This window comes from Phaethon lepturus, unplaced genomic scaffold (genome assembly GCF_000687285.1).
Source record: "Phaethon lepturus isolate BGI_N335 unplaced genomic scaffold, ASM68728v1 scaffold1691, whole genome shotgun sequence".
Taxonomy (NCBI): Eukaryota; Metazoa; Chordata; class Aves; order Phaethontiformes; family Phaethontidae; genus Phaethon; species Phaethon lepturus.
The window spans coordinates 106,514-122,217 of NW_010516746.1; the positions used below are offsets into that span (position 1 = coordinate 106,514).

General features: G+C 35.3%; 1 protein-coding gene across 1 annotated transcript in view; it reads left to right on the forward strand.

Moving 5' to 3' along the window:
• The window catches only part of LOC104627778 (follistatin-related protein 5-like), a gene marked incomplete at both ends in the record, with an annotated part of 109,298 nt that extends 94,060 nt beyond the window's left edge, over positions 1-15,238 (forward strand). Inside the window, 3 exons of the mRNA XM_010296150.1 lie at positions 2,739-2,765; positions 7,056-7,174; positions 15,089-15,238. Coding sequence (XP_010294452.1) covers positions 2,739-2,765; positions 7,056-7,174; positions 15,089-15,238 — 296 coding nt within the window. The remainder of the gene's footprint in view (positions 1-2,738; positions 2,766-7,055; positions 7,175-15,088) is intronic.
• Positions 15,239-15,704: the final 466 nt, after the last annotated feature.

The following is a 15,704-nucleotide window of genomic DNA, read 5'->3' on the forward strand; positions in this document are numbered from 1 at the left end:
GATCAGTGCTACCATTTCCACCCAGAGTCCAGTCACCTGTGGCATAGATGTTTCTTTCCTCCTCCTGTATGTCAAAGTACAAATGACCAATTTAACACTTCGACAAAGGGGTATAAACACCAGCGCCTTAACGTTCCCTCTTCGAAGTTGTCACCTTTTATACAGAAAGGCTTGACTGCATAGTGCTTGCAAAGTAGGTGCCATATTTAGTTGATGGGAAGGACAGTACTATATTATCCCAATTTCTTCTCCTTTTGGTCATGGAATATCTTTAGGGAGACTTTGGTTGCCTTCTCTCCTAGTGAAAAAAAATATTTTCTGTAGCTCTAAAGCCATAAGGATATAGTTCCCTCTTAAATTTTCTTTTTATACAAATCAACACCTTTTTCTTCTTGTCTAAACTAAAATAAAACAAGATCTCTTAAACCTTTCAGTCCACTCTTTCTGTAGTTGCAGTACTGATGATCTACTGATTAGGTCTTCATTTAAAAAATAATAGCTGTTAATAAAACATCAAATTAATAATCCATCTCATGATCGCAACTTACAGTTAGAGGACTAGTTTAGGGGAATAATCAAATAGTTTAAACATAAGCAGCCAAACATTATTTAGAAGATCTCTGTTCATGTCCGCCACTGAAATATACAGTAAATCAAATCCATTTTGTGCTGTCAGCACTGGATATAAATCTAAAAGTCATAATGGTATTAGCAATTTAGTCACCAAGAAGTTTCATTCAGAGCAGCTGGACATCTGGAGGATGCATGCTTAGCCAACGTAGTCAAGAATTCCTTCAAGGGCTAGTCTCTTCTGCAAGTAACATGAAATCAGAAAAGCAAGTATAAAGGCAAGTGACTGAGAAATAAATTTAAAACATGTTGACTCCATTTTGACCTTAGCAGAAGTTCAACAGGAATTCTGCCTCTTGATGTAAGGGCTTACGGCACAGCCTGAGTAAGTGACAAGATGGCACACTCCATTAATCTTGTCTTTTGGCAGTTTGTTGGATCCTAACGGTTCAAACATTAAAGGAAAAGCAAGGATGATATTTGAAAATAATGCACACACAATCGTCCAGAGAATTAAGCTGGTTTAAAGATAATAAAACACAGACTGAGCATGTTTGAAAGCTGCACTGATGGTCTGTGTTGGGAAAGGGCAACTTTTTTATTCTAGTATTCAGTATCACTTCAACAATTACTGCTACTTTCTACTTATATGGAGACCTCTCATTTGTACACTTCAAAGCACTGAAGGTAAAAAGTAATCATCAACTTCATTTTATCAAGGGATAACAGTATTTAAACTATGTATAAGGTCGTATAATGAGGTAGCTCAGTCGAGAGAATTTGTGGAAAAAGATCATGAGACAAAAAACGGTAGAGAAGAGGGGGAGAAAAAACAAAAGCCCAGTAGCTCTGTTACCCTAAGCCTCTGTGTCATGAGCTTGACAGCAAGTAGATTGGCACTTTTTCCAAGGACCCTTATACATATTTGGGGCTCTGTATATTCTTTCAGAGCTCAGGAACGAGGGAAATGCTGCACTGCATAAGGTAAAAAGCCCATCTTGGCCCTGTCTTCAGCAGTGCCCACTAAAAGGTGCTTGGGGAAATCACAGTATCTGAGACTTTTCTGGAGTGATAGTTGTTCCTGTTTCTACTCTCAACATTGAGCAGTAAGCAGTTGAGGGAGTTTTGCGTACCAGCAAAATTTTAAATAATGTGTCTTCCTTTACATTTTCCAAACTTTTTTTTGAAACCACATTAATGTTTTTAGCTTTTGCAACACTGTGTTTCAGTGAACATCACAATTTCATTATGTCTATGTGTGATATATATGTGTTGTCTGTGTTGTATTCCATTCCTTTAATTTTTTCTCTATTTCTTAAGATTATTACCTTACAAAACACTTTGATTTTCAGTGATGGTGTTTCAAACTATTTATTGTACACCATTCCATGCTAAGCTCTACATATTGAAAATTTTCAAAATTATATTTAATTTCTTTTTATTGTCCCCAGGCAGAAAGAGCAATATTAGGATAATTAGTTTTCATTGATCTCAAAGGTCTGAAATCCAATTGTAAACAAGATGGCCAATTACAACTCATGTTTTCATGGAAAAAAATGACTTAAACACTTAGCTGGTTACCATGCCACTTTATAGTTCCCATCTTGGTGTTCCAAAGGTAATGGCAAACATTATACAGCATGACAACTTTGCTTTGGTAGCATGGCTGTGTTACAGCAATACAGAACAATGTCTTATATGCATTCTGGTTTTGTGTGTTTCTCTCATAATTATGCCCTGAAATAAATCTCTTCGAAGTACAGTGCTTAGAGGAGATTATGAAAATTACATCACCTGTAATTAATATGCATAATTTATGGGTATGCAAACTCCACTCGCTTTTTGTAATGTATTACAAACACACTATTGTTAAAGGCCAATGTAGTTAACCTGAGGGGACAGGGTGTAATGGGGTTGATGGGTTTACCCTAACCCAAATAACTATGATGGCTGAACACAATTTTGTCATGTGACAGAGAACTTTATTTAATGTTATTGTTAATTCAGTTTCCATTAACTTACCTGTAAATGTATTTTAGTGAATCAGAGTTTAAAATATTATTTTAGTGAATCAGATATTAAAATTACTTCAGAATTGATATATCATGTCCTGGTTTTTTTCTTGTTCATTTGTATTTTCTGTTCTTTCTCTCTCTTACATGCTGCAGTTGCAAACATATTGTGGCGAGAGCAAGGTACTAATACAGATGGCTTTTTTTCATGTTCTCTATGTTACAATGAAATGCTTATCTATTGTTTCTTTTGTGTGTGGAGCTTTTTTGTTCATATTCTACAGTTACAGTAATTACCTCCCCCCTTGAAACATTTGAGGGGTTTGATTTAAAGGAAAAATAAAGTGGAAAAAAATCCTTTAAATGCTCATGCTTTTTTGAACTGCTTTTCCTTTTGGGGAGAGAGAAGGAAATAAGCTGTTCAGAAATTTCAGTCAGTTACTCAAAGGGATACAACAAGAAGCTCAGATTTAAAATGTAGACCTCTAACTTTTGATGTTTGCTGACATGATAAATCTTCCAACCAATCAGCCTACCTGCTGTTGGGATTGATCTTCTTGTATGAATCATTTTTATTTGTCAAAATTATAATCTTAAATGGTTTCATTAAAATTGAGGTACCTGTGGTTGCTTAATGAGACAAAGCATCTTTTTCTTATATTCAGGAAAGATTTGCAAATAAATGTTGGGAGGGGAAATGGAGGGTTGCAGTTTGTGACCAACTAAGGATAAATATAAAACAGGCAGTATCAGGTGTTAATAACATAGAAAACATGGAAAGTACATTTTACTGATAAAGATAAGTATCAATTTTCATATATATGAAATAATCTCATAAAGCATAGTGCAGAAAAATATCATACTCAAAGTGTTGTCATGAGGTCTCATTTTGTTTCTCTAGTTATACTGTTCTTAATTTAAAGTTGCAATTTACGAATGAATGTATTTCAGGAATAGGAAATATTTCAATTATTTCCATTGGAAGATTGATAGTACTATAAGTGGATCAGGCTTTGCTAAGAATTCATGATGCAAATGGTATTTCTGCATGTTTCTTAAAGAAATTAATTTAAGAAATTAATTTAAAGATTGAAAACTTTGATATTTCATTTGCCTAATTACATAGTAACCTTTGGCATTTCCCAGTGTGTTTACAAATATGAACTAGTTTTATTTTTTATACCACTGTTTTACCAGTTGGTCAGCTGATATAAACAATCAGTTCCCTGATTATAGAGGACCTCAGCTGTGATCCTTCTGCTCTATTGGTCTCGCAGAGTACAAATGACGTGTTCAGAGTTTCATACAATTCCACTGTTAACAATTAAACTGATGCGCAACAAGATTCTAACACCAAAGTTTTCAAATCTATGGTATTCTCAACGCTTATCAGGAAGGTATCACTTGTGTTTCATCTTGTGTGTTATCTTGAATGAAACTGAAAACATGATTGGTAACCCCTTGATTTTTTTATAGGATTGCGTTAAAGTCCTGTGTTGCTTTCAGTGGTTAGAAAGCACTTAGGAAAACTTAAATTCTGTGACATAAAGACCAATTAAAAATAGTATTTTACCAGAGTCCTTATGGTAAAGACATTCAAATTTCCCTGTGACTATTGTGAAACTAAACAGAAAGCAACTTATAGTAGACATTGAGAATGTGAAGTTACAATATCATCTTCTTAGAGCAGGTTTTCTCGATCCAGCCTGCATTTCTCATTGGCCAGTCATTGTGTTTCTAACAAATATTGTTACTGGTTGCAACATCAGAATTCCTTTACAAGAGAGCAAGACCCTGAAGGTGCCAATAAGCATCACCACTAACTTTTCCGGGCCATGCATACTCTGTCATTTTCTGTTATCTAAGTATTAAGGGATAGGAAGGGAGGAATGGGTGATTAGTGGGACAATTAATGTTGTGAAACCATAGATAGGCTTTAGTGCCTGCAGCACATATTTCTATATGGGGTACACAAAGCCTTATCATAACTGCTTGCTTGTGTAAGTGTAAAAAGAGTGTGTGTCAGAAAATCAGAAAGTATTTTGAAGGTACATTAATTTGTATTACAATAATGGTACAGTATATACACGTGCATAAATATATCCATATATTAATATGGATAATTAATATCCATATATTAACCACCACCATTTTTTTCAGATCAGTGTTAGTTTTAAATATAGATTCAATCTAAATGAAGCAAACATTTGCATTTATTGTTGTTGCTTCTGGCACTGTATTATAAATATGCTGGGTTGGTTTTAGTTTAGTGGAGAGAGGGTTGCAAAATTAGGTCAGATGTCATCAGAGGAATACCTCCTGTAGTTGTGAATCACTTGCCAAAGTGATTAGATATTTGTATAAATGAGATATTTGTACAAATATTTGTAGACACATGCTCAAAGGAAGAGTTTTAGGGTCATAATAACTTGGAAGGGGGATTATTTCATTAAGGGGGGACTATTTCATTGGATTCACAGGTAAAGGTTCCTTATATAAATTGACTTCCCTAACTCAGTATTGAAATGGAAGAAGGACATTTCTTACTGTGTCTCCTTCACTGATTTTGAAGAACAGTTTCGTGAACATTACTATCCAGACGTTGGAAATAAAGCCTTAAAAGTTTGGGCTGGGTTACTGTACACAAATATTATCTGTACATTGGAAAGCCTGCCTTGGAGCATTGGCAACTGAGGAGGAAGTTTTAGGAGTCTGCTTATCAAATGTCTATATCACTTGGGGCTATCAGCTGATTTACTTCCTCACATTCTGGTATTACTTATCCTGCTAATAACTGTAATATACTTTAGTCAACGACACCAGGGAAAAGGCAAAACCTTGTTTTGTCCCCAGCCAACTCCACACATTTCTTTATCACCAAGATACAACAAGGCAGCTATAGGTCTCTACCCTGTGCTCACTGGTAGGGGCAGCCTCACCTCAGCCAGGCCTATCTACAAATTCCAGCTGTTCTTACAGGATGCAATGATGTTGGGCATTTTTTAAAGAACGACTTTGACATATTATCTGACATAGGCTGTATGATTTCCCTGCAAAGGCATACAAAGGTACCCACTGGCCAGAGTGGCCATGTTGTCCTTAACATACCCTATGCTCAGAATACACACGACTGGCAAGTTTTCCTTGAACCTGGGCCTGCTTCTGTGTTACACCAAATGCAGCATAGACAAATTCCTCTCCCACTTTTTGGTAACCTATTAATAGACAAATTTGATGTAAAATGAAGAAAACTTTGCTTGGAGACTGTCCCTTCTTTCTTTTTGGGAAAACCTGGCCATACGTGGGAAAAGATTCCACAAGATTTCTCAAAGGTAATGGCAATTGCTTGTTCTGGGCATGGCCTGACAACCTTACGCATATTACTGCTTTTAAACAGCTGTAGTACCTATGTGTGTACATGCATACATCTATACACAAACACATGCTTTCGCCCCCCCTTAATGTTTTCATTATTTTATTTGGTATTAAGATGTGTCCTCTCTTTATTAACACAGGTTTTCCTTCAGAATTTAGGATAAGCAGAATTTCAAACTCAGTTTTATTTTCCCTGGGTTTTATTCCCCTGTGTTCCTGTACCAAATATTGTTATGTCAAGTGGTAGCTTAACCCCGTACCCAGGATACATGTACATTTTTATCATTGTAGCCCACAATTTAGCTGTCAGTTGGATGGTAATTTTATGAGTACTGTGATTTTCTTCATAGAATTTTACAAATATGAACTGATCATCCCCATTGTAGCATTCACATAGTAAATCAACAACTGTTGTCGTAATTGGTACATGGTAAACTAGAATGTCCTTTTCTGTGGTATTGAGCATGACCACAGATATATGCTACAGATCTGGTTCCCACTTTCTCCACAAAAATTTAGATCATGCCTCTCATTCAGCAACATTGCAGTGGAAGGACTGAATAGTTCTATAAACATTTGTGGCCCTTTAAACTTGGAATGCATATCTGCCCAACGATGGCTTTCCAATAAAATACAATAGAGAATATTTCCCTTTTTGACTGAAAGAAATGTCAAATAGGGTTTTATAAAAAAGGTTCAGAACTTCACTTTCAATGCTATACAGAAATTAATTTAACTCTTCCATACCTCAGAAAAAGAAAAATAAGAATACATGGAGAATTTATATTAATTTTATTTAAATGTATATGATTTCAGAAGATCACTTTTGTTACTGCAGCTGTCAAACTGTATCTTTCTAGATCTGTATTTGTAAAGACACTGTCTTGCCAATGGAGTAAACTATGAAATTATGAATAATATAACTGTTTTGTTTTGGTTTTACAACAAAATGTCCCATAGGATTAGTGTATTAACACTACACACATTAACAAATTAATCCAGTACCACAAATCTGATGAGGTTTTAGTTCAAGACAGGGATTTCTTTTTTTTATCATTATTTAATTTTTTTACATTTTAATATGTTTTTGTTCCTAAGGTCTGGGAATTGGGAACATGTTTTATGTTTTTTATGAAGATGGCATCAAAGTAATACAACCAGTGGAATGTGAATTTCAGAGACATATTAAGCCTAGTGAAAAACTCCTCGGTTTTCAGGCAAGTTATTTTTAAAAATCATTTGTAGTGTTTTCTCAATTATATTTTTCTTTAAAAAAAAATTATTGCTAGTTTAGTGTTTTCTGCTTGACAAATTCAGACATGTTTTCTCAATTAATAAGTAGCTTATGAATTCCTGTATTTTCCTTGATCAAATTAAAACTTTCAATCTCCTTTAGATTGAATATTCCCTGTAATCTTCTCAAAACCTTTATTTTCTTTGGCTGTCTCTCTCTTTTCCCAGTCCTCCCCTTTAACAGCTCTCTACTCTTTATTTCTGGTTTGTTTGTTGTTGTTTTTTCTCCCTTCCCCCCCAGATAAGTGCATCTCTGTGAATCGGGGATTGATTCTCTCTCTATTAAATATAAGATCTAAAGTTATTATTTTTAATGGTTTCTTTTTCTCTACTGGATGTTTGCCTATATTAAACTGTCAGCTATCATGAGGCAAATCCCTATTGGGATAAACACTCTTACAGCTCCACTGAAGTTAGTAGAGATGATTGATGCTTTGACTCCACCATACAGTTCATATAAATAGTTTCAGTAACTTTATTGTTAACAGATTTATAGCTGATTTCACCAAATCCTGTGCATTTATGGAGTAGTTACCATGTGTAGCATACAAAAAACCAGTAGTGTATTCTCCGCTTCCATGTTTTTCCTTTACTGATAGACATATTGCTAGCTGACATGATCATGTTCTCACAGGAAACACACTTGGTACTAGTCACTACATTAAGACTTGTTCCATATGATCTATTACCTTTCAAAATTAATAACTTTTTCTCATTATTTGGATTTGAATGAGTGACCTTGAAATACATAATAACCCATGAGCTGTACACTTTGGGTTTTTCCCCCAGCACCTGAAGCACACTGAAATAACAGCAGAACTGTCTCAATGGAATTTGCCTCTTCAGTTATCATTATTGATGTCAAAGGCTGCTGTACTCAGCAGCAAGATTTATTTTAGTGTGAATAATTATGCTTTGAACAGCTAATCATACCTTGATTTGTGCTGCTTAAGTGAAATTAGGTTGACACAGCCAAAAATAAGCCAAAAAGCTTTTTTATGGCTGTTTAATTCAAAAGCTGATTATATAAGAAGCCTGTTAAAATTTTATTGGTCTAAAGTGCAGCCTAGATTTTAAGTGTATTTTTATTGAAATGTGGTAATAATCAGGATGGATAAGTCAAACTTGTTTCTTTTTTGTAGCTTTCAAACTTAAAGTAGCATAATAATTATATACTCTGCCAAAGAAAAAAAAAAAAGGAAAAAAGAGAGACCAGGATAGTAAGCTACTTGATATACTTGATAACTTTCATTTTAAAGTATATATAGACTTGTTCTCCTTTGGATATCTTTGGTTTGTGGGTAGGTGTGGTAAATATATAGCCAGAAAATAAGGTTTGTTACCTACATGCATGTCATTCTGCCTATTAAATTCAATACTTCTACTTATTCCCCTGAACACTGAAAATATCTTCCTTCACCTATGGGGGTTAATAAATCTTTATTCCTACAAGAGAAATCATAAATATTTGGAAAATACATCATGCTTTTCTACTCATAATGACATCATTGTTCATTCTGCATTCCAAAAAAAGAAAAAAAAATAGTTTTCAGTAAAAAATTTTGAAATTTTGAAAAAACCCTTTAAGATTACTTTCCTCCTAGAGGAAGGATGAAACACAAGTTTAAAAGAATTCCCTACATATACTGCTAATACTATGACAACAGTAGTGTATTTTTTAAAAATTGAATATGAAGTTTTAGACAACAGTTTCCTCCCTTGAAGAATATCTGTCTTCCTTAATCCTGTTTGGAAAATCTGTTTTCTCTAAATAAGAATAATAAAATTACTCACTTCTGTCCCAGGATCAGATTTTTATCAAGTTCAGCATGTGTTTATTTACTGGTAAGAGTTCATGTCTTAAGCTGCTCGTTAGTGATTCTCTTTGACTCTCATAATTCTACTAATCAGAGATGTTGGTATACTGCATGTTTTGTGGTGGCTTTACATAGCCTTTCACATCTATGGCATCTATTGCTAATAAAAGCTCCATCACTTATCTCGTAACATATACCTAAGGAAAATACATGCTTGCTTAAACCTCTCCCATTTCTTTACACTTTTCTGAATTAGATGTTCAAGTAATAAATAAAACCCCAGTAGACCTGCTTCATTGCCAAACATTTACTAAAATGTAGGAACATTTCTAAATTCTGCGGCGCATTTTAGGTACTAGAAGTGTTACAGAAAATGTCTGGATATTACATGTGATACTGCAGTGTTCCGCCCCAGGTTTCCTGTTTGCTTGTCAACAAAACAAATTACATTTAGCTGAGCTCCTGTAAAAGAATGAATTCAGGTATTTCTACATGGCATTGCATTGTATTGTGAACGAATGTATATGTTTAGGTATGCTAATTTTGCTAAAGGTAAATACAATTTCTCAATAGCTATATACTTGAGAACCCTTATGTAAATATTTAATTGCCTCTTATGCAACTGAGTGTCAATACAGCAAAGCCCTTTAGTGGGTGTCTAACATGGGAATCAATTAGACTTTCATTGTGTTTAAAGTGAAGCAGGAGATTTAGTGCTTTACTGGATCATCATGGTTCACAGGAAAGTATAAAGAGCTTTTTCCTCTCCTTCCCAGAATCTCCTAAATTACTTGAATCTTCTAAATGAATATCAAATGAAAGTAGACTTTTATTAGGCTGATAGTGACAATTCTAGATGCATCAGGACAGAAATAAACTTTCTGTTTTCTGATGTGGGTTATTGTTCAGTTATACCAGCTTTGACAGCTGTTTGTTTAACCCGTTGTCAAATAAGATTCTTAAGCATGGTCCAAGTAAAATCTTCCAGCTATTAAATGTCTCATCATTCTGAAGTGTTTGGGGCATTTTCCTCACTAACATGCAACCTCTGTTCATCTTCTGCATATATTTTCCAAAGGCACTGACATGCCTGAGGGATGCCATCTGGAGGGACCTGGACAAGCTCGAGGAATGGGCCTGTGTGAATATCATGAGGTTCAACAAGGCCAAGTGCAGGGTCCTGCACCTGGGTCAGGGCAAAGCCCCCTGTCAATACAGGTTGGGGGATGAAGGGATTGAGAGCAGCCCTGCCAAGAAGGATTTGGGGGTACTAGTGGGTGAAAAGTTGGACATGAGTTGCCAATGTGCGGTCGCAGCTCAGAAGACCAACTGTATCCTGGGCTGCAGCCAAAGTAGTATGGCCAGCAGGTCAAGGGAGGTGATTCTGCCCCTCTACTCCGCTCTGGTGAGACCTCACCTGGAGCCCTGTGTCCAGCTCTGGAGCCCTCAGCACAGGAAAGGCATGGACCTGTTGGAGCAGATGCAGAGGAGGCCACAAAAATGATAAGAGGGATGGAGCACCTCTCCTGTGAGGACAGGCTGAGAGAGTTGGGGTTGTTCAGCCAGAAGAGAAGGCTCCAGGGAGACCTTCTTGCTGCCTTCCAGTACTTAAAGAGGGCTTATACAAAAGATGGGGACAGACCTATTAACAGGGCCTGTTGTAACAGGACAAGGGGTAATGGTTTTAAGCTAAAGGAGGGCAGATTCAGACTGGATGTAAGGAAGAAATTTTTCACAGTGAGGGTGGTGAAACACGGGCACAGGTTGCCCAGAGAGGTGGTAGATGCCCCATCCCTGGCAACATTCAAGGTCAGTCTGAGCCACCTGGTCTAGTTGCAGATGTCCCTGCTCATTGCAGGGGGGAGGTTGGACTAGATGACTTTCAAAGGTCCCTTGCAATCCAAAGATTCTATGATTCTGTGAAAGCCTTTAAATTCTAATTCTTATGCAAAAGTGTTTTTAACTTCCCTTCCCAATGAATCCCAATTACAATAATTATTTTAGGAGGCTGGGGGTGGGGAAAGAACCAGTTGAAACATATGCCTTTGTTGAGACCAATGGAAAAATCCTTTTGGTTTCAACATAATCCTGATTTCCTTTTTATTACAAGAACTAATGTATAATGGCCATATTTCAGTGAATGTGGCCATCACACACTTAAGTTGAATATGTCATGGAGATGTGAGCAAAATACTTAATTTCAAAATAATTAATGTGACTATATGACAGAACAAAGTTTCCACAGGAAATGAACTTGAAACACGCTTGTTAGTCCACAGAAATTGCTTTGTTTTACACTCTTAGAGCACAGTAACTGTAGTAAATGCAAGATTGTTAACCTTTGTTGAAAAAAATGTGAAAAAGGTCCACAGTCTGATTTTTACTACAGAATGTCAAATAAACAGTAACTTAATATAGAACAGGTGATACATAAATTCATGTCTTAATACATGCACAGTTATAACCTGTTGATATCACCTTACTCTTAGACAGTTATAGCATAGATAAACATTTCATTATACTGCTTAAAGAGCTTGAATCAAATCTTGTTAAAACACTGAGGACCCTTGCATTAAGAATTTGCATAGAATAGATTCCATATATGTAAATATAAATATTCCACATGTAAATCTACAAGTACATCTTTTCTCTTGATAATTTCTTGCCCCAGACTACATAGAAAAACTTTCTCTAGTGATTTATTTTCCTCCATCTGCTGACTTGTTATGGGGCAAGTCACTTTTTGGTTGAAAATCTGGGGGAAAAAACAATGAAATAAATTAATGTTTTATCAGATGTTAGCTTCTGTCAGAGAGAATAAATTAGGAAAAAGTCAATTGCTCACATTTTAATTAGAAGAATAAAATAGTCATTTTATGCTTATATTTTAAGGAGGAATTATTAAAACCAATTACCCAACCACTTGGGAAATTAATATAGAGCCTCAGAATTACTGCCTGTAATGTAAAAGAAATCCAAATTGTCTAATCGGATAAATGTTAACTTTTCAAAAGCAAGATATCAGTTCCACTGATTGAAGATATTTCTGAGGTATCTAGATGTGGGTTTCAATAACTAGAGAAAAAAATGCATAAACTGATTCATGCTGGGGAAAAAGACTCTATTTTGGATATGAGAATTTTGTTGCATAATTTTCTCCCTTACTTTGGAGAAACACTTTTTTTGATTTTATTTTAATTTTTCAGTTTTTGGGGCAAAGTGAAAGTTGGCATTGGGTTATAGAAATTTATGACAACTGGTTCTTCTAGAACCAGTAAAGTGCATTTGTGTATGCAAATTAAGTTTTTACTTTAGATCTGAGAAAGTGCTGTGCTTTCTACTTGCTCTATTTAAAGTGGAACAAGTGAAGCAAGTTTTATGAATTATACAGACAATAAGAATTATGCCCTGTAGTTTCTAATTTAAATATATATGTGTGTATGCATTTATATACATATATATATAAAAACTATAATTATATTGCTTTTACATTGAAATAGTATTTAGAAATACACTTCAGTCAGTATTTTAGAATCAGATTCAGGAAAATGTTTAAGGAGGTGGATTAACTCTGGATATAGTTATAAGTGCTTAACTTACAGTGTTTTCCTATTCTGCTATACTTCCCACAATGGGAGGTATAGTGTAATAATTTACACTAATCTATATAATGCTGTGTGAGAGAAATCTAGATTCTTTCATCAGGAGGTGATATTTTTGAATAATTATTTTGAATAATATATAGGATATGTTCTTGTAGAATTCACAGCACCAAAAACTGGTGTAAACTCAGTCCCTGAGAGACGTGACTGAAAAGGATTATACAGTATAGAGTTGTTATAAACTTTTACAGATGCATTATTTGTAGAAGCTGTTGTCTGAGGAAAAAGGAGGACTGTGTACAGTTATCTGTTTAGATAAAACATGGTACTAAGACAATGAGTATTTAGAATAAATATAATAACTATATAATTATATAATAATATAATTTATTTAGAATAAATAAAATAACTTGAGATCAGTGAAACAACTTCCCAATTGAAGTGACAATTGCACAGAAGGCAAATGACAACAGATCATTGATGTGATGATTGCACATCCTATTAGAGATGTGTTTGTTTACATTGACACTTCACTTTATACAATGGCTTTTAGCCACATTTAAGAATGAAAGTCCCATTTCTCACCATGCCTATCATTCTCTAAATAAACAGATTTTAAACAACATCTGTCTTCAGAGTCTATGGCTTTTTAGCAGTGCAGGATAAATGTTCCTCTTTTTACTTATTTCTGAGTTCTGCTGAAGTTCCTGATTACGTGCCATCCCATGCTACTGAGTTTAGTAACCTTTCCTTATCAATGTGATTTCTGAAAGACCTTCCCTTTATTGAGGGAAGCAGTGGCTTTTGATCTCCTGTAAAGAAGCTCCCTCTGTTAGAGCTGGAAATCTATTTATTTCTTTTTTTGACATATAAAGATTGAGCGTATTTTCTCAAACGTAGAGGCACAGCAGGTAAAGAATGTTGATGATGCAGAAAAATTAGTGTTGAAATGCATCCTCCTCTTCTTGAAAAGCATTGCTTAGTGCCGGATATGTTGTTCTGTCACATTATTTTCCTACTTCATTTTAAAAGGAGTTTGATGCTTAGAAACAGAATTCTTGTTTAAGATCTCATCAACTCTTGCTGTTCATCCTACATTGAAGTCATCATCTGCTGACATATAATTATTTCCACAGCGACCAGTTACGATATATCAGAGCATTCTAAAATTAGGAATAAGAAGCCGGTAAGTGCTAATAAGACATAATATTTATGATTTGGTGAAATTGCCCCTTGTGATGAAAGGAAGAAAAATTAAGAAGGAAAAGAATAGGTCAGGAAAACAGAAAAGTTTGGAACATGCTTTACCTCTCCAAGCACAATATTTTTCAAGTCCTTGTTTTTACTAAATTTGATGCCCATTATAGTAAAAATCATGCTATTTCATAAAGGGAATTTTAAATTGGTAATGTATTTGATCAAGTAACTTTTAATTTTGATAAAAGCAAGTTTTCACTGAGAGTAAATAGTTGCAAATAGTAGAAATATAAATATATGATGAGTAGGAATATATTTATATAAAAATATTAATCGTGAGCATATAAACTACAGACAGCTATTTTGAGTGAGAATGCATATTTATAAATATATGTATTATGAAACACAGATTTACTGAAGTCAACAGGAATTTTGCTTTTTTTTCAAATTCATCCTTTTGCAGGGATGGAAGGGCAGAGGGGGAAGGAATGATAGTAAGCAGCCATTTGATTTGTTTTGCATTTAACACTAGTGAGATAAGTCATGAGAACGTCTTCTGGCAAAAGCAGCCAAGCTTCTTGCCCTTTGAAGCAACATGTCAGCATTCCACGTGACTAAAAAAGCAGATCCCTCTTAACTATTGCTGCTTTACCCCTGTACCATGTGACAACTTGCACCACACCTCCTCTTCCTCTGCATTTTTACATTCTTAGCTGCCCCATTTAAGCATTTACCTGCCTTATTGCTGCGTTCTCAGGTGTGAGTGTAAGCCACGTCGATGACTGCCTGCCTTTGCACGACACTGCGATGGTGCGGGCGGGGGAGCTGCTAGCTGCTGGACAGTGATGAGACACTGTGCATCTAATTCGTTTTTCTGTTTTTAAGGTCTCCTGGCTTTTGCTCACTTTCTTTCTACGCATATTATTGTTTCAAATGTGTTTCTTTCTCAGAACAACGCTACTAGCTGCCTGGACGTCTAGAAAACCTCCAAAAAATCTGGTGTATGGTTTACACCAAAGTGCTTGTGAGTTGTGTGGTGCTTACAACATGCAGTTTGGCTGACATTAGTCTATGTCCTCCTGTCATCTGTCCTTTTTCCTTCCCTAAATTTTCTGGTATTTTATTTTGCAGTTAAGAAAGAAGAAAAAGAGTATTATTTGTCTTTCTATTGCACTGTTGACTCTTTTGATTCCTATAATTTCCTGTTTTTATTGAATTATAGGATGAAGTTTGTCCCAAAGCAGATGGAGAACCTGTTCAGCGGTGTGTATGGGCAGCTGCTGTTAATGTTAAAGACAAGTTCATTTATGTAACTCAGCCCACGCTTGACAGAGTTCTTATTGTTGATGTACAGTCTCAGAAAGTTGTACAGGTACTTATTTCTCATTTTTAAGTTAATATATAATTTGGACACAAAAATTTAAGGTTTTCCTTCATATTTTGGAAAAAAATATGCAATTAGCTTGAGAGTAAACACAGTATCTAGAAAAAAACTGATTTACTTTTGACATTTAGCAGCAGTTTAGTGACTGCTCTTGTCAGTAGGCCGTTGGGAGGGAGAGACTCAGCATGAAAATACCTTTTGTTTCCTCAACTACTTGATTAATATTTACAAGTTCTTTGGGAAGTTTCTGGCTTGAGGTACTTCTCACTTGAAAATGAAGATGCATTAAAATAGTCTTATCACAGGAAAATGTCTATCAGTTTTGACAGGCAGGGTCAGGGGGTTAAGTTTGGCTACAGAAGGTGGAGGACTGTTACTCGGTAACCTTTTTAGACAGAGAAATTCCAGAAGGCCCTATGCCACCCTTAGCCAAGACTGGAGACTATGAGTCTCG